At 40.6% G+C, this 25,811-nt stretch overlaps 1 protein-coding gene across 2 annotated transcripts; it reads left to right on the top strand.

Moving 5' to 3' along the window:
* Positions 1 to 4,993: 4,993 nt before the first annotated feature.
* On the top strand, positions 4,994 to 21,803 carry SERPINB12 (serpin family B member 12; the record flags this gene model as incomplete). Of its 2 annotated transcripts, XM_080714565.1 has the most annotated exons (8): positions 4,994 to 5,044; positions 10,301 to 10,486; positions 13,312 to 13,443; positions 14,210 to 14,350; positions 16,096 to 16,213; positions 18,996 to 19,138; positions 19,963 to 20,130; positions 21,399 to 21,803. In XM_080714565.1, 7 exons carry the CDS (start codon positions 10,319 to 10,321, stop codon positions 21,801 to 21,803), a joined length of 1,275 nt encoding a protein of 424 aa, XP_080570691.1. The 2 variants fall into 2 exon arrangements, with proteins under 2 accessions (XP_080570691.1, XP_080570690.1); XM_080714564.1 differs by lacking the exon at positions 4,994 to 5,044 and having other exon boundaries at positions 10,319 to 10,486; positions 13,312 to 13,383.
* Positions 21,804 to 25,811: the final 4,008 nt, after the last annotated feature.

The raw sequence follows: 25,811 nt of genomic DNA, 5'->3' as shown, positions 1-25,811 counted from the left end.
TGTGTACACATGTAAATAAATACTCGTGTCAGTCTGGGTGCTCTGTATTGGGAGGAAAAAAATGGGGAGGGGAGCACCAAGGACATGTGCATAAATGAAAAAAAATCATTATAATAAAAAAAAGCAAAAAAACATGCAAAAAAGAGAAACTAGCTTTTTTTAACCTAAAGAAAATAATTTTATTTTTCAATTGTGTATAAGAAACTAGCTTTTTAAAGAAACTATTTCTTATCAGCGTGTCACACACAAGTTGTGTGTAAAGAATGGCTGTGTATTTAAGAATATAACGATTCCATTAACCTTAGAAGTCAAGCTGCTTCACCATTTAAAGCAGGAATTAGCCGACTTTCAGTAAGTGGGCTACGTGGTCTCACAGTTCCTCCACTCCATTGTAGAGCAAAGGCAGCCACAGACAGCAGTGAGTGATAGCTGTGCTGCTTTCCAACAAAATTTAAGAAAACAGATTCTGGGTGTGGTAGCACATACCAATATTTTTTTTTTTTCAGCAACGGGGATGGAACCCAGGGATTTTCGACTTCCGAGCCACACCCCCAGCCCTATTTTTTTTATTCTTTATTTTGAAACAGGGTCTCACTGAGTTGCAAAGGGCCTCACCACATTGCTGAGGCTGCCCACGAACCGCGATCCTCCCGTCTCAGCCTCCCAAATGCTGGCGTGAGCCACCATGCCTGGGGATCCTGTTTTAAAATGAAAGACAAAATAGATCTGAGGATTTTGCTCAGAGGTAGAACACTCCTGAGTTCAATCCCTAGTATCAAAGTAAAATAAATAAATAAACAAGCAAATAAATAAATAAGATTAAGGACACAGGCAATGGGCTACTTTTGGCCCAAGAATTATAGTTTGTGAACTCTGTTTTGAAAGATAATGATAATTTATAATTCTTGTGTGTGTGTGTCATTAGGGATTGAACTCAAGGGCATTCTACCTCTGAGCTATACCCTCCATCCTATTTTATTTTATTTAATTTTTTTGGTGGTACTGGGGTTCCTGGAAACCCTTCTACCTTGGGACTACACTTCCAGACACCTATTTTTTATATTTTTTAAAATTTGGAAACAGTCTCTTAAGCCAGCGAGGCTGGTTTTGAACCTGCGCATTCCTCCTGTCTCTGCCTCCCCAGCACGGGGATTACAAGCATGCACCACCACGCCCGGCTCTATTATATTTTTATTTTGAAACAGGGTCCTGCTAGCTTGATGAGAGTCCTACTACTTGCTGAGGCTGGCCTTGAACTTGCAATCCCATCTCAGCCTCCCAAGTACTGGGGTTATAAGCATGCACCACCACACCCAGCTAATTTACAATTTTTGAAAGAAAGTAATGTATGTCATAAAGATTTGTGTAGGAACTTTAAGTTTATGCAGCACTAATTATATATAATTATATTAATAACACAAATAGCTGCCTAATACAGAGCATGGGGAATTATACTACTATGTATTTTATGACTGGTGGGAAAGTTGAAGTACAAGAGGTCTTTGCTCAGGGTCTCAGGCTCATAAAATTCAGATGGGAGCTGGATCCTCTGTGCGTGTTCTGCTCTTCCCAGAATGGGCTCTCTGCTATCTCATCGTTTGCGTCTCTCATCTCCCAGCCTTGGTCATTTGTGAGCGGGCAGTTGGCATATTAGCCAACTTTAGTTTGGATCTGAAAGAACTGCATGCTTTTATGTTCAGAAAGGTTAATTGATATCATCAGGGCGAGAGCAAATTCTAAAGCAATTTCTTGTGTTTTAGTCTTTGTCATTGAGTGTATTTCTTATTTTAGTGGATTTTTCTCTGTTTTCAGATTTTATATGTCATCAAAATTTGAAGTCTGGAGCCCAAAATGATGAATGCCAATCAAGCCATCGACTTCAGATAAAACAGACATATTTTTTAATTAGACGGAAAATGACTGTGCTGATATGTTGATTTTTTTCTTTCTTTTTTTTGTACTGGGGATTGAATCCATGGACATTCTACCTATAAGCTACACCTTCAGATCTTTTTATTTTAAAATGGGGTCTTGCCAGGTTGCTGAGGTTGTCCTATAACCTGTGATCCTCCTATTTTAGCCTTCCATAAAACTGGGATTATAGGTGTGCACTGATTTCCTTCCTTCCTTCCTTCCTTCCTTCCTTCCTTCCTTCCTTCCTTCCTTCCTTCCTTCCTTTCTTCCTTCCTTCTCTACTTTTTCTTCTCTCTCTCTCTCTCTCTATCTCTATCTCTATCTCTCCCCCCCCTCTCTCTTTATTTATTAGATTGAACCTAGGGGCATTCTACTTCTGAGCTACATCTCCAGCCCACTTTCTATTTATTTTTTTGTTTTGAAACAATGTCGTGTTGGTTGCCGAGAGTCTCCCTACATTGCCGAGACTGATGTTGAGCCTTCAGTCTTCCTATCTCAGCTTCCCGACTACTGGGATTACAAATGTGCACCACCACGCCTGGCTTTGGCTAATGTTCTTATAACCACAATTTGTTTCTTCAGTATTGGGATTGTAAAATTAGATGCAAATAATTTTATTCATGTTATTTAAAAAATGCTGCTTTTTCCAAAAGTAGACTTTTCATCATATCATTTTGCATCTGAAGCTGGCAAAGACTTTGGTGAATCATCCTGGCATCTCTGGACTAGTTATTTTTAAAAGGTTAATTGATTGACTCATGACTCATGATGAGTTGTAATATCTAAGAGCAATCATTTAAGTCTACACTTGATGAAACAGACACTATTTTTTTATGCTTTATTGACACAGAAAAATGCTTTTAGCTTGTCTCAGCTAGCACTGTCAGGCTAGTTGACCTCCTCAGTTCCCTCAAACTCCAGTGTAATTCTCTGATACTTGAAGCAGTGACATTAGAAAGACTGACAATATTGTATGTGCAAAGTCTAAAGTTACCGGATGCTAAATGCCAACTCAATACATTCTCATTTACCAAGTTTTCTTAACATGTAGCTACACTTAGTGGCAGATTTCACCATTATTCATTGGGCAATCACACCACACCAAAGCTTTAGGATTGTAAGGCACAGTCATCGGGAGTCAGATCTTTGTTGGATTATCTGAGGGGATAAACAGATGCAATCCTCGGTTAAAGATGAGCAAACATTCTTTGAATCAGCTCAGGTACCCAGAAGCCCAGTACAATGTGTAGAACAATAACCAACAATAACAAACATGACAATCACCAGCTCAGGTGGCCAGCAGGAAATGATGCTGGGCTAGTTGTAAATTATACCCTTTAAAAAGGGCCATGTAGTTAGCAACCAACTGGCATGAGGTATTAATTGATTCGCCTGCTAAAATTTTCCAATCTCTTCTTGCAAATCATGACCGATGACTAGATTGGCTTTCAGAATTTTGTGAAAGCATTTAAAGAAAAATCACGCCAGCATTTTTCAAGCAATCCTGGAGTGAAGAAAGCTAACAGCATATTTGTTTTCTTTGCTTACTACGGAGAACTGAGAAAACCTCTTGATGGTTAGCCACTGATTTCCATTGGTCTAAATCTTTTTTTTTTTTGTATTGGGGATTGAATCATTCTACCTCTGACCTACACTCTGACTATTTTTATTTTATTTTGAAACTGGGTCTCACTAGGTTATACAGAGCCTCTCTAAGTTGCTGAGGGTAGTCATGGACTTCCAGTCTCAGTCTCTTAAGTATTAGGATTACAGGCTTTATCTTGTCTTCTAAAAATATTTTTTACTTGTTTACTTGTTTCACTTGTGCATCAGCTGCACAAGTAGTTTATATTGTCCACAAAGTCAACATCGCTTTTAAGAATGGTTTCCTTTACACTTGTCATCCCAGCATTCGGGAGGCTGAGACAGGAGGATCGCAGTTTGCGGAGCCTCAGCTACTTAGTGAGGCCCTTTACAACTCAGTGAGACCCTGTTTCAGAATAAAGAATACAAAATAGGGCTGGGAGTATAGCTCGGAGGTAGAATGTCCCTGGGTTTTACCCCCAGTAATACATACACAAAAAAAGAATGGTTTATTTTGAATTTCCTTACATCTAATATCTTCATATTGGTTACATTGCAATTCAGACAATATTATTGTCTGGTAAGAACTTAGGAAAGATGTAGCATTCAAAGGGAATCAAGTCAGTTCTCAAGAGTTTTGATTCTCCCCAGATCTCTCCTGGTTGTTACAGCCTTTGTAACTGAGCCCAAGTCCTCAGGTATTAAACATGTCAGGGTCAAACTTTTATTTTTCCCAGTTGTTGGATACATGCGATGAAAACTTTTCCAGAAGTCTCATAATAAAAACGAACAAGTGAACAAAAAACAGGAGTGTCTGGAGCCTTAATACTCCTTGAGGAGTATAGGGTAGATATATGAATAGGCCACAGATCTTAGGAGGCTAATTTAGACAGCTTTTCTAGAGATACTGGTATGTAGTTGTTTAGTTTCTTGGTTCCTAATAAATGAATTTTATCTTAGAAAATTTTTCCTCTATTTGTTCTTGCTGTCAGCACATCTTGATAATTTCTATTTTCTTATTGGTATTCAGATATTTAGTAGATAATCAAATAATGATTTTTTCCCTCACCACAGCTCTACTGCAAGGGAAAAAATGTAATTTCAAGTCCTATGTAATAAACTTAGAATGACATAAATTCAAGTATAAGATACCACGAAAGGCAATGAGTATGTGTAGTAAAATAGATCTCCAGTTTTTTCTTTTTAATCTAGACTCAAGATGTGGGTTGAAGAGTTGTGGGTCAAATATGATGTTGAACACTCTTTTAAAAGAGCCAGTTAGGAAGATTGGGGGAAATATAAGTGTATTAAGTGGGATATGTAATTTAGTTGAAAGCATAGAGCATGTGAATTTGATTTTAAGAATGACTTGACACACTTACCTTCTCCCTCTAATCAATCAATGACAATTTTACCCTAGATTCCAAAATGGCACTTGGAAAAGCGCCATTCTGGGAGGGGCGAAGTTGATATATTTCCATTCCTAACAGGGTGTGGATTGAAACTTACCTGGCCAGCTGTCAGCAGCAACTCTGAAGGCAAGAAGGTAAATGTTCACATTACCTAGTATAATTTTTAAACAATAAGAACTGCATTGGAACATTGTTTTTAATATTAAAAACCAAAGGAGATGTGATTGAACTGAAAGACATGCTATCTTTATTAGGTTAACTGTCTTTAGAAAAAGAGCAATTTGTTTTGTGGTGGTTTAGCTTTTGTGCAGGTATGGCGATACTCACTAGAAGATATAAAAAGTGTCTGTTACCTTTCATACCTCAGTCATTTTGCCAAATGTCTGATGTATCTGATGAATATATATATATTTTTTGGTGGTACTGGGGTTCCTGGAAGCCCTTCTACCTCCGGGCTACACTCCCAGACCTATTTTTACATTTTTATTTGGAAACAGGGTCTCCTAAACCAGCGCGCGTGGCTGGCTTCGAACCTGCGCGATCCTCCTGTCTCTGCCTCCCAAGCGCGGGGATTACAAGCGTGCGCCACCACGCCCGGCATGAATATTTTTTTTTTTAAAATGCAAATGTTTGAATAATTTTTTCACACATCTGAATGATTATATTTCACCTTTATAGAATTAGTTATAAAGCATAATATAGAATGATAGAACATCTATATTTTAATTAAGGTATATTTGGATATCTCTTTTGCTCTGTAAGTTGGAAAACATTTATGCATCTTTTGTGAATATTTCTTTGTTTTTAGATGTTGTTTATTATTAGTTTGTTATTCTCTGGTTTGAATAATTCCAGAAGAATAACATCTCCCTGTGTAAAGTTAGAATTTCATTTTTGGGCTATCAGTAGCTTTGTGGAAATAAAAATTATAATATTTGAAATTATTTTTAGAGTATATGAAGAGTTTTTGCCTGTTGTATATAGGAAAGCAAGGTCTCACTCAGAATATTTGGGTTGTCAGAATATCTGTGTAGTTTAAATTTTTAATTCTCACTGTATAAAAAAACCATACTTTAAAAATGGAACTGTTTCTAATTGAGTAGAATATTAGTAAAAATCTGATTCTACTGTGTGTGGCATCTCTGTTGGCCTCAGCTGCCTGAGGATGCATAATGTCTGAACACTGTCACCCAATATTTCAGGCACTATATTTTTCTACAACGAGAGAGGGACAGATGTTAGCAAATTAATCCACAAATGCTTATCAGATGCTTCCATATACATTGTGTTGTTGCTGAGATATAAAGATGAAAAAAAAAATAAAACACTGAACCTAAATTCAGAAGAGTCATGTTCTGGAAGTAGAGAAATATAAAGAACGAATTCCTTAGAGTGTAATAAGGAAAATAAGAGAAACATAACTGCAATGCGGTTATTGTATACAGTGGTGGCTAATTAGCTCTACGGGAGGAGAGAGTGGAGGAAATTCAAAGAGGGTTTTACCGGAGTAAGTAAAGTTAGAGAGAAAGAAAACAAGAAAGAAAGAAAATAAGTTGTGTTTTTATGCTAATCCCAGCATTTGGGAGGCAGAGACTTGAGGATCACGCTTTTCAGACAGCCTGCGCTGCTTAGCGAGGCCCTTCGCAATTCGGTGAGACCCTGTTTCAAAAAATGAAAAAGACTAAAAAATGGAGCTGGGGTGTAGCTCGGAGGTACAATGTCCCGGGATTCCATCCCCAGTACTGAAAAAAAAAAAAAAAAATCAATGTAGAAAGGAGATGTGGCTCAGTGGAAGAGTGTATTCTTTGCATGCTGGAGACCCTGGGTTCAGTCCCCATCACTGTAAAAAACAAACAGAAAAACAAAACATCCATCATTTGGGGTAGCGCGTGAGTGTGGCCTGTGTCAGAGGGCAGCATGGTTTAGGGGAAAGACGGTGGCATTGAAATCAGACTCAGATGACTGATTTGCCTATCAGTGCTGTCATTTATTGGCTGGATGTAAAATCCTAACTTATGAGATTTCTTGAATTTGAGATACTATTTTTAAAATACCAGGTCCATCACAGGCTCAAATGAAATGTTAGGTATTGTTCTACATCCATGGTGGGTGAGAGTAGTCCTCTTTCCTTGAGCTGAATGGATTCTGGGTGACCTTACTATTTTGAAAGGTTATTTCAAGTCTCTTTGAAAATAATGATGACTGAAGTGAATTACATACAAGTTTTTCAAGTTGTATCCTATTAAGAGGCACTCTTACTAAGATTGATGTATGAGCAATCACATTTGGACTTAGTCAAACAGTAACTTCTTTGTGTGGTGAATATTTTCCACAGTAGAAGCAAAGTTCCTTCTCTTAACCAGAAGACAGTTATAAGATGGTGTCTGAACCACATTATTAAATGTTCATTTTGTTGCTATATTAAAAAAAATTGTTACTGAACCCAGGGAGGTTCTACCTCTGAGCTACACCCCTAGCCCTTTTTACTTTGAAAAAGGGTCTAAGTTGTTGAGGGTCTCACTGACTTGCTGAGGTTGGCCTCGAATCTGTGATCCTCCTGTCTCGGTCTCCCAAGTCCTGGTATTACAGGTGTGCACCACCACACGTGGCTCTTTTTTCCAATACTTTAATACTATAAGTATTTTTCCAATACTTTAATACTATATTCCAATACTTTAATACTATGTATAAAGCCAAGAAAGATCTTCCTAGTATAGGTGCTTACATCTAGCCATCTGCTATTGACAGCAACACCAAGTCCATTCTTTTCTTTTCCTTTTTCATTGTGGTACTGGGGATCAAACCCAGGGGCTTTCTGCCTCTGAGCTATACCCCCAGCTGTATTTTACTTTTTTAATTTATTTTGAAACAGAATCTTGCTAAATTGTGGAGAGCCTCACTAGATTACTGAAGCTGGCCTTGAACATATAATACGTCTATCTCAGCCTCCCAAGTACTGGGCTTTCAGGTATGTGCCACCATGACTGGCTCAGGCTGTTCTTTCTTTTGGGTTTGTTTTCTATTACTACCGTTCTGCCCTCTCTGGCAGATGAGGCAGCACTAAAGCAGAACAGAACTGTAATGGGACCTTGGGACCAGTCTGTGGAGTATAACTAGCTGACATTCAAAAAAGGACATCAGCTGCTACAGCCAGTCCAGGAGACAAAGTAACTTAACTTTGTATAAATTTTGTGCTGAAACATACGCAGTTTGGGGGTGTGCTGCAGCCCACAGAGTGTCAGAATTAGAAACAAGCGCACAAAGCGCCCAGAGGTCTTGGCCCTGCTTATCTCTCGGCCCGTTGCATGATGTGCCCATCACCTCAGTGCATCTGGCCCTAGTTTTTTTTCTTCTTTTAATCTTCAGAATAAGGGAGTTGGTCTACGTGAGCAGTCATGCCCTTTCTAAGAAGCAGGTGAGACTCTGATTTTTGTTTCTGTGTGTGATCATGGCAGAGAGATACACTTCTCTGCTCCGCTTGCTTGCCTCGCAGAGCAGATTTCTCTTAAAAAGTTATTTTGAAATATAAAGTATATCTCAAACCTGGCTTCAAGGGCACAAAATGGAAAACACAAACAGGTGCAATGAGGCAGAAAAATTTAAGAGTAAAAGTAAGGTAAGTTGAAGAGGAGCACAAACCACCATAGGCCAGGCATCAGGTTAACAAGCTGAGGGAAGACATGGTAGAAATCCAAGATACTAGGATGAAGATCACTTATTTTGGGGATAAGTGTATGTATGATTTGATGTCTTAGCTGTCAAAGAAGAGTAATAATATCCATGCATAAAATTGTAATGAAAGCTATTATATATGTAAAATATTCAGCATATGTCAGGGGCAGTTTTTAAAAGTTGCCTGATGTTGTATTTTTGAATTAGGTTTTAGAGGCTACAAGGTCCTGCGTTAAACTAGGAAAAGGTCAAAGCCAATGTACACCATTTGATTAAATGCAATAATTATTATTTTACGCTTACCGTGTGCCACATATAAAAACACAAATAAGAGGGTTTACATTTTCCTTTTGGAAATTAACAATACCCAGAAGCAAAGAGACAAAATGAAGGATATCTCATTTGAGAGAGGCACAGGCCCAATGCGAGCTCTGCATGAGCTTTTGTTGATATTTCTATCTATAGTAGATTGGGGGTGGGGACCAGGAATCTATCAAGGAGCAGGCTGGAGGCAGTGACTTCGACACCCCCAACATCTTTCAAGATAATAGACTCTTTCAAGGTAATAACCTCTTGAACAATACTCATGACTGGCTAAAGTGCCTTGAGTTTTATAGGCTGCGCATGGGATGAGTCAAAAGGAGGTGAGAGGTGGGTGTGGTGGTGGACGCCTGTAATCCCAGAACTTGGGAGGCTGAGACAAGAAGATTGTAGATTTGAGATCAGCCTCAGCAATTCAGCAATGTGGTGAGGCTTTTAGCAATTTAGTGAGACCCTGTTTCAAAATAAAAAAGTAAAATAGGGCTGGGGGTATAGCTCAGAAATAGAATGCCTCTGGTTCAAATCCTAGTACCAAAAAAGAAAAAAAAAAAAAAAGAGGAGGTGACAGTGTTGACAAGGCACATGATCCATAAGTTTTCCGGGTATTTCTGCAGCCATGGGACACTGTGGGGAGAGGCAGGACAGACAAAACAGGACCAGCACAGCCCGTGGACAAGGACAAGGAAGAACGACATTTCCTTGGCTGTTCACTTGACCATAGGGAATGGGAAACCTCACTTTATTTCATCTGCATGTAGGAAGTTCCACCGGGAGTGAGTAGCATCTTTATCCCCTCAAAAGATGTGTCTAAGTCCTGACCTCTGATCCTGTGAAAATGACCTTATTTAGAAACAGGGCCATTGTAGACCAAGTTTAATGAAGTCATTAGGGCTTATATTCAATGACTGGTGTCTATAAAAGGAAGAGGATTTGAATACACACAGAGAGGCAATATAGGCACAACTGTGTGCTGTGAAGATGGAGGCAGAGACTGGTACCAAGAAACATCAGGGATTATTGGCAACACCAGCAGATGCTGGAGAGGAGGCAAGATATAGCCTTTACTCCAGAGTGAACCAATTTTATGGAGACTTAATTATGTCTTTCTCCAGCCAGAGCTATAGGAGACCAAGTTCCTGCTGCTTAAGTCAACTGTTGGCAGCTCTAGGAAATGAATCCACACCATCAAACAACAACAAAATAGATCTCTATCTGTGTCAACATGACGTTGACCTCAATGTTTGTATACAAGGACAATGGCCTTGGTTTTTTAGTTTTTTAACAACACACTGAATAATTGTGTATGATTATAAATGTTGCATATTCAAAATAAGAATTGTCCACCTATTTTCTCTAATCGCTATTCCCTCTCTCTCTCTCCGTCTCTTTGGTTTTAGACAGTTACCAGTTTTACAATGGACTCCCTTGTTGCAGCAAATATCAAATTCTGCTTTGATCTCTTCCAAGAGATAAGCAAAGATGATTGTCATAGAAATATCTTTTTCTGTCCTCTGAGCCTTTCAGCTGCCCTGGGCATGGTTCGCCTAGGAGCTAGAAACAACAGTGCACGCCAGATTGATGAGGTATGTATCCAAAAAGGTGCTGCATGGGGCCCCGAGCGCTGGCTTAACATCCAAAGTCAGAAATTAACCCCACTCCAGTGAGCAGAGTTGCCCCCTGCACCCAGGGCTTGCTGGAGTCCTCCTCAAGCCTTTTTCTATCTTACCACTCTCAAGGTTTAAACTTCCAACTCTTTGATGGAGCTTCCCCAGCAGCCTCTGTTTTGTTTCCTCATTCACCTTTGTATCTATCTCTGTAAGTCTGTCATTCTTTGTCTCTGTATTTATTGATACCGATATTGCTGGTAATTTTTAATATGTGATTGTGTTCCTCTCTCTCATTCCATTAACAAACACTCACTAAGAACCAGCTACTTATCTGGTGGCTGGAGACCTTGGTGACCCCCGACTCTTCCCTCTCACTTCATACCACGTTTGTCAGAGGACTGTGGTGGCTTTTCTTTCCAAATCTATCCGGGGTCCATACACTTCTGGCCATCTCCCTGAGGTCTGAACCCCACTGTCTCTGAGCTGGCCACTGAGGCCGCCTTCTCATGTGGCTCCCATAGACCGTCTGTTCTCAACACAATAATTTGAGCGTGTAACACCAGAGGCAGATCCTCCTTCCCAGCTGCTCAAAACCTCCAGATCTCTCTTTTGGTTCATGATAGAACTGAGTCCTTAAAATGTTCCATTAAGATTTGAAAGTCTGAATCCATCTTCATCCCTGTGACCTGATTTCTCCCTCTCCACCTCCTCTCTCTTGTCGGTCACACAGGTCCCTAGAGATAGCCATGCCCACATCTGCCTTAAGGCTGAGTCCCTTTGCCTTATGGCACTGCCCTCAGATAACCAATATCTTAGTTTTCCTTCTCCTTTGAGACGTGATCTGGGTCATTTTTTCTATTGATCCTACTCTAACCTTCCGGTCAGAAAAAGACAAGCTGTCTAGAGCTTCACAGAAAGGCGGGGGACAAGGCTGCACACCTGTACCACTCATGCTCAGTCCATGTCCGTGTTCCATAAATAGTCCTCGCCAATTTACCCCGCATAGATCTCCTGCCATCTGACCTCCTGCATATGGTAGTCAACTTCTAAGTGCTTTGCTCTTTTTATGCCTCTTAAAATAGAATATAATCTGCTAGGGGGAAGGATTCGTGCCTGGTTAAAAGTGGGAACCCAATAGGTAGTTGTAGAATGAATGAGACAAGAACAATCCCCATGAGTTCCCGAGGAGTCTGATCTCATACTCCTTAAGCCCAGCACATAGCGCAGGGTTAGGTGTGAAGAAGTCTGCTGTCTATGAACGTGCAGGAGTTGTACTTGTGTATTAAAACAGAATGTACTTCATTTATCTACTTAGACTTGCCGTATCATTTATTTCTTGTTCTGTTAGCAAAACTTTCCTGTAGAACGCGGTTTGCCTTCTCCAGGTGTGGCTGATGTTCCTTCTCTAGACACTTGGGGGCCCCCTAGCCAACAACCTGAGTATGAGTGGTACAGGTGTGCAGCCTTGTCCCCCGCCTTTCTGTGAAGCTCTAGACAGCTTGTCTTTTTCTATTTCAGCCTTTTCAATTTATTATACTCTAGTTTGATTCTTTCCAACACAAATATAATATGTGCCTCATATGTAATTATAACATTTTGAATAGTCACATTAAAAAGGTAAAAAAATAAGCTTAGTATGATGGTGTATGCCTGAATTCCAGTACTTGGGGGGCTGAGACAGCCTTAGCAACTTAGCAAGACCCTCACTAACCTAGTGCAACCCCGTTTCAAAATAAAAAAAAGGAGCTTGGGATGCAGCTCAGGGATGCTGCTGGGTTCAATACCCAGTACCAAAAAAAAAAAAAAAAAAAAAAAAGCAAAATCTCTGGGTATGGTGGTACGGGCCTATAATCCTAGTACTTGAGAGGCTGAGACTGGAGGATCACAGGTCCAAGATCAGCCTCATCAACTTATCAAGACCCTCAGCAACCTAGTGAAACTCTTTTTCAAAATAAAAAATAAAATGGCTGGGGGGTATTGCTCAGAGGCCGAAGACCCTTGGGTTCAATCTTCAGAACCAATAAAGGAAAGGAAGAAAGAAAGAAGGAAAGAAGAAAGAAAAAAGAAAGGAAGAAATCGGTAAAAATCACTTCAATAACAAATTTTATTTAGTCCAAAATTTCTAAATATTATATCAACATGTAGTCAGTATAAAAATTTCAATGAGGCTGGGTGTGGTGGCGCACGCTTATAATCCCAATACTTGAGAGGCTGAGACAGGAGAATCGGGGTTCATGGATAGCCTCGGCTATTTAGTGAGGCCCTTTGCAACTCAGTGAGACCTTGTTTCAAAAACAAAACAAACAAACAAAAAAAAAAAAGAATAAAAAATAGGGCTGGAGGTGTAGCTCGGAGGTAGAATGTCCCTGGGTTATCTTCTATGTTTTTCCTACTGTCTTCAGTGTGACAGGTCACTTCTAAAGTGCTCTAATAGTGACCTGTTGCTTGTGGATACCTGTGTTCTTTTCACTTGGTTAGTCATTCTTTTCTTTTATTGGTGCACTATAGTTCCGCATCATAATGTGAATCATGTTGACAGTGGCAGCTATTCACACGGTACTTGGTGCCCTCCCTCCCTATATTCATTCTTAAATGCAGTTCCAGGGGGAGGATAGTGTTCAACTACTTCCTCTCCCTTCTGCCTCACAATCTAAAGAAGTATCCATTTCTTTCAATGAATGATGGTGATTTTGCTTGCCTATGTAATCATAGTCTCTCTGTCACATTGTAAAAACCGTTCTGAAGCTATTCAGGCTTCCTACTATGTGTTGTCTGAATGACCCTATTCCACTATCACACAGGTGCTACACTTCAATGAACTTTCCCAGAATGAAAGCAAAGACCTTGACCCCTGTGTGAAAAGCAGCAGAGAGGTTCTGGCTGACAGCTCTCTGGAAGGGCAGCAAGAGGCAACAGAAACTCAGGATCTGCAGGTGGGCGGCCACAGTAAGCTCCTACCCCTCTTCTTTACTAGCAGCTCATTCAGGCTCTATTGTATCTGGCAATGGCTGCTTACCCCCAAGCACTACACACTGCCTGTCAATCACCTCATATGACCTATCATGCCTTTCTTCTCATGAGGCTTTTTATAGGTGCTGGGCTGTGAGTTAGTTTCCTGATGAGTAGAATCTGGCACCTTCTGCTCATTGTAAAAGAAAGCTTAGCTCATAGCCACATCACTCACCTGCCTCCACAGGCCACAGGTCCCCAGGGTGAAGTGTGGCCAGAGACGCAAGATAAGGGCTTGGGGTTGCTGTGGAATTCCGACTCTCCCTCCATCTTTACTTCTTCTATTTTGTGCTGAAAGCTCCATTCATACACAAAACATTTATGCCTGTCTCCAACAACAAGGAGGGAAAAAAGATATTCTCTAGGTTACCCCATTTTAGAAAGTTTATGAGGAGGGTGGATGACTGGGTTCCTTGTATCTTTTGGAATACAGAGAAAACCAGATTGGTTCCAAACTAAAATATTCTGTGCATACTGAGAAGCCCCTACATACTTTCCCTGGATGATCTCCACCGGAGGTGGGAGCCAGGATCTCCCAGGGGGCCACTTCTCGCCCTTGGTTCCTCTCTTCTTCTCAGCTGCTCCCCCACCTGGTAACACAGGGGAATGACACCTCACTGAGTGGCTTGCTTCTGTAAAAATGCTCTTTTGAAGGTCATGTCTAAGGTCACATGTTTCTTCTTTCATTAGGTCAAGTCATCAAATAATGAGAATGATCTGCTCAGCTGCTACTTCGGGAAGCTTCTCTCCAAATTAGATAGGGCCAAAACCGACTATATTTTGAGTATGGCCAACAGGCTATACGGAGAGCAGGAATTCCCAATCTGCCAGGTGAGTTGCATGGGGCTGGTTAGGAAAGCTGCCACAGAGCACACCACTTGAAAGAAGTGGGCGGCTGGATGGCTCACTCATCCCCTGGCTCACCTGCCTCTTTGACAGGATAATGCTGCAGGCTGGTGGGATGCCCAGGATTCACTGCCTTCTGCCCCACACTTGTGTTTCCTTCCACCCAGCTTTCAACTTGAGTTTATGAGGTCTGTTGTAAGTGCATAGAGTGGGTGGAGGAAGGGTCACTGGGTGAACAGCCTTTGGAGTATGAGTGGGTTTGCTAATGACATTCTCATGACTGTCTTTCCCAATGAAGGTACCTGGTAGGTGCTTTCTGTAGCTCCTCTGCCTGTGGGCTGCACTCAGGGAAGGCACTTGTCTCAGCCAGCATTCTTATTGTTTTGACCCAATAAGTCTGACCACACAAACTTAGAGGAAGGAAGATTTATTTGCTCACAGTTTTGGAGATTTCAGAGGTTTAGTCCATGTAAGGCTGGTTCTGTGGAGCTCAGGGTGTTGCGGCTGGAGACAGAGAAGCTTTGCTCTCATATCACCAAGGCCAGTATCAAGAGACAGAGCAAGGCGAAAAGAGACCATATATAATTCTCAAGGCCACACTCACAGGGACCCCTCCTCAAACAATCCCCCCTCCAACATGGCTGCCTATTCCTCATGAGGTCTTGGTGGACATTGGAAATTCAATCCATTGCAACACTTCCCTAAAATCCTGTCTTGTGCCATGATTAGGTAGCTCCAGGGGGGTGTGCTCACTGTGTTTTTCAGAAAGGTTGTGCTGTGGCAGGAGTTGGTATTGGGAGCTCAAAGCTACAGGTCTTGTCTCCTTGGCTAAGCAGCTCGTACCTGGAACTCTGGTTACCTCTCTAGTCTCTAGAAATAAACATGAGGGATGTGACCAGAGACAAAGATGTGATGCAGCTGGTTAGAGCTGGACCAGTTGAGGGAGGGAGAAGCTTACTTTTTGAGTGAGTGTGTTTTCTTGCAAAGAGAATGAGACTTGATATTAAGATTATAAAAAAATCTCACAAATTTCTGGACGTGGTGGCCCACACTTGTAATCCCCATGCTTGGGAGGTGGAGACAGGAGGATAGTGCTGGTTTGAAGCCAGCCTCGCTGGCTTAAGAGACCCTGTTTCCAAATTAATAAAATATAGGTCTGGGAGTGTGGGAGTGTAGCCCGGAGGTAGAAGGGCTTCCAGGAACCCCAGTACCACACACACAAAAACCCTCACAAATTTTTGAGATATAAATTCATATATTATGTAACTTACCTATTGAAAGTACACAAATCAGTGGTTTGGGTATATTATTTATTTAAAAATTATGTTCAAATGCATAGAACACTACATTTTACATTTTAATCATCATACGTATATAATTTAGTGCATTAATTATACTCACAATAATCTATAAACATCAACCCATTTAACTTTTTCATTACATTGAACAGAAACTCTGTAAGCATTAAACAGTTTTAATGCTTAAACATGTAAGCAGTTTGCAGCTAAGTCTAAGTTACTTGATATTTATCTTGTGATGTCTCCACAAGTGAATTGTTCAAACAAAAAGATTTTATGGTAGGAAAGGCTCGTGCCATTATGACTATAGACTGCTTCATGAATGAACCTTCTATACCCTACATTGCCGCTATAATAACTGAAATGTCTCTGGCTAATTAAAACTAGTAGCATCTCTGTATGATGTTGTTGCTCAATTTTCCATTTGAACAGGAATATTCAGAGGGTGTGATTCAATTTTACCACACTACGATAGAAAGTGTTGATTTCCGGAAAGACACTGAAAAGTCCAGGCAAAATATTAACTTCTGGGTTGAATCTCAATGTCAAGGTAAGAAAGACCAAAACATCCTACTTGGTATTCTTTTCCATTTCAAAGAAAAGAAAAGCGGTCAGCTCAACTTTCCAGATTGCTAATCTTTTGGGACAAGATGTCCAAAGCTTGTTTGGAAAAAGCATCAAACAGTTAATGTGCTTGGATAATTTTGTTACTTTTCATTGCTTTTTTTTTTTTTTTTTGCTTGGATGTAAATAAAGGGAGATGCTTTTTCGGCATGGTGTTGTCAAAAATATTCATGTGCCACGAAAAGTAATGCATTCTCAGAATACTATGACTCAGGGCATTTGCACACATTCGTAGTAACTGACAGTCTGAGGTCATTGGTTGACTTATTTCGTCTTGTCTTTGTTACCTGGTGCAATGCTTTCTGTCCTTTCTCCTGTTAGGAGCCCGGCCTTTGCTGTCTCCTGTCCTCCTCATATGGATGCAGGGCCAGCTTAGCTCTGCTCTTTCTTTGTGGGAGGTTTTCAAATACCCAAATGCTTTGTCCTTCCTTTTTCTACATACCAGAATTCCCATTCCTTCAAGGCTCAATTCAGTGGTCAAGAGCAAAGAAGTTCACTAAAGAAATCCATAATAAAGTATGGATAGACATTTCTCCTTAGTGAGTTATCACTCCTGAAGTATTTTAAAAATAGATGCTGTCAACCATGTGTGGTGGTACATGTCTATAATCCCAGTACTTGGGAGGCTGAGACAGATGGATTGCAGGTTCCAGGCCAGCCTCAGTAACTTAGTGAGGTTCCTCAGCAACTTAATGAGACCCTGTTTCAAAAAAAAAAAAAATGAAATAGGGCTAGGAGTATAGCTAGAAGGTTAAAACTCTGGGTTTAATCTCAAACACTCCCTGGCCCCCGCCAATAAAACTAATGTCAACATGATGTACTGTTTTGGGATTTAGGTATTGAGGTATATAGACCTTCTTTTCTTAGGACCTCAAGTTTGCATTCAAGTAACTGGTATTTGATACTTCGGGGTGGAAGAGGATGGACCCTGAAAGGGACTGTTGCCTGATATCATAGGGCTTTTCCAGATCTCCTTTTGGTGCTGTGTTATTGTGGAGAGGCTGCAGAACTGGACCAGGAGATGGAGGGCTCCAGGGATGACCCTGGCCAGCCTTGCTGCTCCTTGGCTGTCTGACTTCACTGGTCATTGGCTGCAGTATATTATTTAATGAATAAGAGAAAACTATACCTACATCTCATGGCTTACTTGGGGTGAATTGCAAGATGGCATGGGAAAGGCCCTGCAAGATAGGTTTTATAGGTATGTTTGTTTATGTGTAACCATGTATACTGTACTATGGTATGTGCTTCAGATAGGAAGTTTACATCATAATTATTCTCTCCAGGACATTATAAAGCAGTCAGGTGGTTGGATGCATAGTTTGAATGACACATCATGGTATTAGATGTCTGATGACAAGTTCTAATCAAAGGCGGTATAGGGGTCTCAGGAGATCCCGCAGTGCTGACGTGGATCGCCCTTCAGGGTGCAGTAAGTGCCTTCCCTGCCTCTGCACCAGCAAGGGAGTCATGTCATTTTCTTTGGTTAGTTCTATTTTTTTACTTAAAATATTTTTTGGGGTACTCGGGCTTGCAACCAGGCTCACTGAACTTCTGAGCTGTTCCCCCAGCACCCCCTTTTTTGGTGGTACTGGGGTTCCTGGAAACCCTTCTACCTCCGGGCTACACTCCCAGACCCATTTCTTATATTTTTATTTGGAAACAGGGTCTCTTAATCCATCGAGGCTGGCTTCGAACCTGCGCGATCCTCCTGTCTCCACCTCCCAAGTGTGGGGATTACAAGTGTGCGCCACCATTTTCAACCCAGCTCCCCCCTTTTATTTTTATTTTTTATTTTTATTTTTTTTGTGGTACTGGGGGTGGAACCCAGAGGCTTTCTACCTCCGGGCTATACTCCCAGATCTTTTTATATTTTATTTGGAAACAGGGTCTCACTAAGTTGCTGAGAGCCTCACTAAGTAGCTGAGGTTGGCTTTGAACCTGCGTGATCCTCCTGTCTCAGCCTCCCAAGTGCGGAGATTACAAGCGTGCACCACCACGCCCGGCTTCAGCTTCCCCTTTTTAATAGGATTTGTATAGGGTTCATAAATGTTCATCCCTAATTTTTATTTCTTTAAAAAATTTTTATTGGTGAATTGTAGTCATACATCTTAATGGGATACAAGATGGTAGAGGCAGGCATACATGCACACATTAAATTTTTGAATTTTGAGCCGGACATGGTAGTGCACACTTGTAATCCCTGTTCTTGGGAGGCAGAGACAGGGGCATCGTGCAGGTTCGAAGCCAGCCACGTGTGCTGGCTTAGGAGACCCTGTTTCCAAATAAAAATGTAAAAATAGGTCTGGGAGTGTAGCCCGGAGGTAGAAGGGCTTCCAGGAACCCCAGTGCCAACAAAAAAAAATATATATATTTTTTGAATTTTGAAACAGGGTCTCATTTAGTTGCTGGTGATGCTGATTTTGAACTTGTAATCCTCCTGTGTTAGCATCTCGAGTACTGGGATTATAGATGCATGCCACTGTGCCTGGCACTGAAATTCTTTTTTTAATTGGGGCATTGTAATTGTACATAACATTGATTCCATACTGAAGTATTTATTGATCCACGTAATATTATGGGGTTAGTTCTTAAATGAGACATCTTCTAACTCTGGGGATGTTAAGTAAAATGCATTGAAAACCTGTCTGAATGAATATTTTTGATATAATTCATACTTAGGGTGTTCTCTGGTGTGCTTCCTCTAGGTAAAATCAAGGAACTGTTCACCAAGGACACTCTCAGTGATGCAACAGTGCTAGTGCTGGTGAATGCGGTTTACTTCAAGGCCAAATGGGAAAAATATTTTGACTGTGAAAATACAGTTGACGCACCTTTCTCTCTGAATGAGGTACTGTATTAGAGCCCATAGGTTTCATGAATTTCCACTCTTAATTTCCCCCAATATGATCTGCAGGACGTTGACTTAAGTCTCACGCTTGGGTGTCTGGGTCCCAGCTTATGTTGATGACAAGGATATTTTGTGGTTAGTGGGAGTCAGCATCTGGCGGGGGCATTAGAAGTCACATCTGTCTTTGTTCTACCAAACCATGTTCTAAGTCACTAGGCTTAGGAGGGGAGGAGAGTTCCGGGATCAGATTCCAGCCACCACTGGTCAGCTGTTCAACTTTGTTACCAGGGACAAGTTCCCTCCAGTGTTGAATGGCCTTATCTCTAGATGGTCGACCGCCCCTGTTGAGGTTATGTCTAGGTTTAAGGTGTCCAGGTTGGTGTCGTTTTGAAGGAAGTCTGTGGAGCAGATGCTGCTATACGTAGATGCTTGCCATTTCAGCATAGCTCCCTAGGTGCCGCTCAGGGTCCTCCAGGTTAGAGGGATGAGGCCAAGAGGCTGGGATGGAGCAGGTATTGGAGATGGACAGCTTGTGAGGCTTGCTTTGGCTAAATAGGCTGTGGGAGATGCTTGGATAGCAACTCCACCAATGAGTGGTCCTGAGAGCTGAAGATCTATTTAGAAACATGGGAGATACTGTTTGCAAAGTAAGGGTAAAGGATCAGTGGGCAGGGGCTGCCCTTAGGTGGGCTACATGGTGTGATTCAGGACTTGTGGTACAGACCCATGTCATATTAAAGAACCCCTGTCCCCAGGGAAATTGGGGCTGTGAGACTTTGTGAACTCACCTGGCCGTGTGTGACTCCCTGCCTTGTTCACCACAGAATGAAGAGAAGACTGTGAAGATGATGAGGCAGAAGGATCTGTTTCGAATCGGCTTCATAGAGGAGCTGCAGGCACAGATCCTTGAAATGAAGTATGCCTCAGGGAAGCTCAGCATGCTCGTTCTGCTTCCACAGCGCTCTGAGGACAACGCAAAGGGCCTTCGAGAGGTGAGCCAAAGTAGAGTTGTAGCTCTTTGGAGAACAACACCATCTATCACCCACTATACCGAGAAAAGATGATAACCCAATTATTTCAGAAAGCGAAGCCTCTTATTCAGAGCCCTCTGCAATCCTTTTCTCAGTTTTATAGAAAAAGAACTTCAACCTCAGAATGTTAGGTCTTGCCCAAATTCACCCAACTGAGTGACTAAGAATATGAATTAGCTGGGCATGGTAATGTATGCCTATGATCCCTGTACATTGGAGGCTGAGACAGGAGGATCACAGGTTCAAAGTCAGCTTCAGCAATTTAGCAAGACCCTCAGAAATTTTGCAAGAGTATGTTTCATCATCATCATCACTAGAAAATAGGGCGGGGAATCTAGCTCAGTGGTAGAATGGCCAGGGCTCAATCCATAGTATAAAAAAAAGAATCTGAATTAGATTGATATTTTTTTCTTTTTGGTTTAAACCAAAGAACACATGCCAAAAATTTGGAAATGGGAGTCTCATCTCTTTTTTTTTTTATAACTCTCTGAAATCCTTTTCCAAGATTATGGAATCTGAGTGCTGAGCAACTTAGAAATTGCTACAAGTGAAATAGCTTTCCCTTTTCCCTGAATATGCTGATTTCTGGCCTCTTGCTCAGAGTATTTTGCTATAGTCTAAGGACTATTTATCTGTATTATATTTTTGAGGTGCACATATTTTGACAGAAGTAGAGATTTTGATACTGAAGGCAGGAATTAATTAAGGCTGGGGAAACTTAAGTACAAGTTGTCTTAGGGGGTAAATTGAGAGAAAAGTGAGAAATATTGGTAGAGTAACTAAAATAACAGTAATAAACATTATTCAATGTCACTACATGCCAGCATTATGATATATATATATATATATATATATATATATAGAGAGAGAGAGAGAGAGAGAGAGAGTTGTTGTTGTTCAAATCCTTACAAGAGCCAAATTGCAGTTCTATAGAAAAAGAACTCCAACCTCAGAATGTTAGGTCTTGCCCAAATTCACCTGAGTTTTGCTGATCATTGAACATGAGTTTGTTAAGCACCCATGTATCTAGAACTGAAATTCCGTATCTTCAGGAGAGGAAAGATATTTACTTGGAGGAGTTAAAATGAAATCAGTCTATTCTGAGGCTTTGAGAAAGACCTTGGAGGTCGTATATAACTGAGTGTTGAAATAGACTCACTTTGAAGTAATTTGGGCTTTCTTTACAGGCTTATCATCTGAACCTAAATATTATTTTCTTCCTCTTGTAGCTTGAAAAGAAATTAAGCTATGAAAAAATAACAGCCTGGACTAGCTCAGAAAACATGTCAGAAGAAAGAGTAGCTGTCTCCTTCCCCCAGTTCACCTTGGAAGACAGCTACGATCTCAATTCTATTCTACAAGACATGGGCATTACAGATATCTTTGATGAGACAAAGGCTGATCTCACTGGAATCTCTACAAGTCCAAATCTTTATTTGTCCAAGGTTGTCCACAAGGCTTTTGTGGAGGTGGATGAAAACGGGAGTCAGGCAGCTGCAGCCAGTGGAGCTGTTGGCAGTGAAAAGTCAGAGCCATCTTGGAAAGAATTTAATGCCAACCATCCTTTTCTGTTTTTCATTAGACACAACAAAACCCAAACCATGCTTTTTTATGGCAGAGTCTATTGTCCTTGAAAGGGGCACACTGTCTAGTACTTAGGTGCAAGAGAAAAACAAATATATTCTTCCTCTTGTACATGAACACTTGTGATTTTTGCTAATATCTAAAGCTGTCTGCATTCAGTTGAAGCTGTGGGCTACCTTCCTGTGGCCATCAGTCTTTGTCCTAATCTTTCTCTCATTCTGAAGCTGATACTCATCTTAGTATTGAAGGAACCTTGATGCATCCTCATTCTTACTTCCCTAAACTTTCAAATATTGGTAGAGTAATTATAATACAAATTCACCCTCGGTGGCCCAAAGGTTAACACAATTCTGAATGACATTGATTTTATCTTAGTTACTCTTTCCTCCTCCTCCTCCTCCACCTCCTCCTCCTCCTCCTCCTCCTCCTCCTCCTCCTTCTTCTTCTTCTTCTTCTTCTTCTTCTTCTTCTTCTTCTTCTTCTTGTACTAGGAGTGGAACCCAGGGGCTTTTCTACCTCCAGGCTATCCTCTCAGACCTATTTTATACTTTATTTGGAAACAGGGTCTCACTAAGTTGCTGAGGCTGGCTTCGAACCTGTGCCATTATCCTGTCTCAGCCTCCCAAGTGCTAGGATTACAAGAGTTTGCCACCATGTCCGGTGTTACCTGTCTTCTTATGACAGAATCCTGAAAGTTCACCATTAAGCTACTTTGGAGAGATGGCAAACTCAGAAGCCATTTTAACATGTAGCAAGAGAAAACATTTGACCAGAATATGTTTGAGAAACTCAGCTCTGTTTCCAGGGTGGATATAATCATGGCCATCAGTGGGTAAGAGGCTCTGCTTCTTAACTCTTCCTCTACTGTACAGAACATCCTATGAGCTCTTTTTACTCAGCTTGGGGCTGTATTGAAAAGGGATTTGGGGCTATATTTAAATGATCGCTAAAGACATATGAATCCTCCAACTGGCATTGCTTTCACATAAAGCAGGTTAATATTTGTATCCTGAATTTGCTGTTGTTCCATAAAAGTGGCGGTTGGATTTGAAAGAGTTTGGTCTCAGTATTCCTTAGTGAATCATGGAAGCCCTCATGATAGAGCACTTCTCTTTCCTTCATCTGCCTCCTCAGGCAATTCCCATCTATAGCTCCTTACTGCTGAATGCCCAGCATGATGAGGTGCCACTATTGTGGACAGCTGGAATCCCCACTCTGCTCCGTCTGCTTCCTGGTAACACGAACCTATTTGTCCTCCCAGAGTCTTCAGGCCTACGATTCTAGTGGGAGTTGTCCTGCATTTGGTCACAATGCACATGGAACCCTTTGCAGGAAGGCTCTTGGCTTCATATCAAGCTCTAGGCTACTGAATGTCTGATGCCTGAGTGTTCAAACTCCTGGCCTTCCAGCTCTAGTCTCTGACAGAACAATCTGAGTTCATGATCTCCCTTAGCGAAATGTTCCAAAACACCCACTGACATGTCTTACTCAGGGAATTTGATCTCCTGCGTGGTCCTGTTTTCTGCCTGTGACAGTCCTCCTCCCAGCTGCTACTGCACTGGTTAAGAGTGCTTGTAGTGATTTTTCAAGAGTGGGTAGGTTAACTTTACCTGACCCCCTGCTAGTTTCTTCCCCCACACTTCCTGGTCACTTTGTGCCGTGAGGGCAAAACTCCACATTCTCCATACAGCCGTCTCATTGCAGAAGCTCACTCGTGGAGCAAATGGCTTTGTCAGTAGTGACTGAGGCAGTGTCAGGCAGAGAGGCACTTCTGATGATTCACTTTTTGTGTACTAGTAAGAATGACCTTCCAATATGGCAGCCAGAGGCAGAAACAAAACCCAGCTCAGCGGGTTGCTGTAATTGCCAGAAACCCAGCCAGATCATGAAAACTATTAGGAGAATGAGCTCTTCCATTTTGCAATTTGAAACTTCCTCCATCTAACAGTGTTGAAAGGTAGAACAAATGAGGTAACGTGGATTCAAAAACAATTGCTTTTTAATGCTGATTTTAAGTACTCTGGTAAGGGAGGCATGGATATAAAGGACCCAACGGTCCTCTACTGCGCTCAATAGTTAACTGACTCTGGTCTCTCTTATTTTGATCCAACTCCTCCTTTGATGTCACACGTTTAATTCATCTTTCCTTCCTGGACTCCTCCTCACTTTTCCCTTTGAGCTGGGGCTATCTAGACACAACAGACTGCTTCATCCCTAATTGCTCTCTGCTTCTTTTGCATGCATATCATTTTAAAAATCACAATATCATTAATGTGAAACAGAGATCCAATTGGGATTACAGGACGAGGAAGATGTGCATTTGTCTCTGGATATCTCTGCTCCGAGCTGAATGTCAAATCCAAATGTACTCTGCATCCCATCACTCATGTTGTATTATTTCCCTAACTCAAATTTCTTATCCTTTTCTTTTTACATAATCAGAATAATCCAAATTCTTTTCTTTTTACTCAATAAAAATGGCAAAATATATTTTCAAATATGTGTATCTCTTATTGAGATATTAAGTCCATAGAATTTGTATTTAACTTATAAGTTCTCATATTTCAATACAGTGAGTTTCTCTTTTAAATGATGTTATCTATCATTTCCACGAACTAAGTTTTATCTGCAGAAGGGTGAAACAGATTTGAAAAGCAATGAAATGCATATCGGAGGCACTGACACAAATCTCCACAGCTTTTGTTGACACACATAGATTCTGAATAACTATCTCATATCCAAGATGAAATATATGGAAAACTACAGAATTAAAAAGATAATGCTAAATAAGGAAGGGTACATTCTTCTGTAGACACAAAAAGAAACTTTATAAAAATTATTTTTAGTAAGAGGTGGAAGAAAACTTTAGAGAACTTTTTGGCATGCTCAAGAGGATTTGAGTAGACACGACATCTATGGAATCCATGAAGTTAAAGGCTCTTGAAATATAAGAAGACTATTAGGGAAATAAGATGCAATAGAAGAATTTAAATATATTTTAAAGGAAATCAAGAAGCAAATCTGACACACTGGAAAATTTAATGGTGAGTAGGGCGTATTTGAGTGTTTCTCTTAGAAAGCACAGGAAATGATAAAAGGAAAAGTTGGAAGACATGAAGAGAGACTAGAAAGTAAATCCAAGAATTCTGGTGTTTCTGAGGAAGAAAGCAGATTAATTGGCATGGAATCAATAATTAAAGACATAATGGAAGAAAATAGTTTTAACTTGGATGGCAGCCTGATTACACTGATTGGTTTCCAAGAAAAAAAAAAATAGACATGCCAAGAAACTTCAAAAACAAAAGCTTGCAAAAATACTTCTATCAGCATCTGAGAAGATGAAAAATAGTTATTTTAAGGGATAAAAATTGGATAGGCCCTTAAACATTTATGCTAAATTTTTCTGAAGATAATGGAACCTAGTCTAAACATTTGAAGGGGAAACATGTGACTAAAGAGTTTTACAGAATCAAGTTGGCTTTTAAGAAACACAACCAAAAATTATTCTTAGATATATTTCTGTGAATGTGGGTTATTTTAATATCCTACACCTGTCACCATGCTGTAGACATTACAGAGATGAAAAATAAGTGTACTTCACTTTGAATGGGATCTGTCACAGTCAAAGACTAAAAGATCCAGTAAAGGAATTCCTTAAGTAAAAATATGTCCTCAATTTATAATCAACAGAAGAAGAAAAATTCCTTATTTAGAATTTTTATGTCTAAAAATTGTTGGCAGCTGTGACTCTCCTGTTAGCAATGATTTTTTTTTATGGCACTCGGTATTGAATACAAGGGTGTTCTACCTCTGAACTATACACCCAGCTGTATTTTTATATTTTTCCTTAAAACAGGGTCTTATTAAGTTGCTTAAGGCCTCACTAAGTTGCTGAGGCTGGTCTTGAACCTCTGATCCTTCTGTCTCAGCCTCCCAAGTATAGGGATTATGTGCCACCATGCCTGGTAGCATTGATTTTTTTTAAAAAAAAATGCTGGATCCTGACATGGAATAAGTTTAAATAAGCAGAATAAATTTGCAGCCATGAAATCTTTGAC

The sequence above is a fragment of the Muscardinus avellanarius genome (genome assembly GCF_963383645.1).
Source record: "Muscardinus avellanarius genome assembly, chromosome: 17".
Classification (NCBI taxonomy): domain Eukaryota; kingdom Metazoa; phylum Chordata; class Mammalia; order Rodentia; family Gliridae; genus Muscardinus; species Muscardinus avellanarius.
The sequence above is the reverse complement of the archived record's forward strand: the minus strand, read 5'-3'. Positions and strand labels throughout refer to the sequence as shown.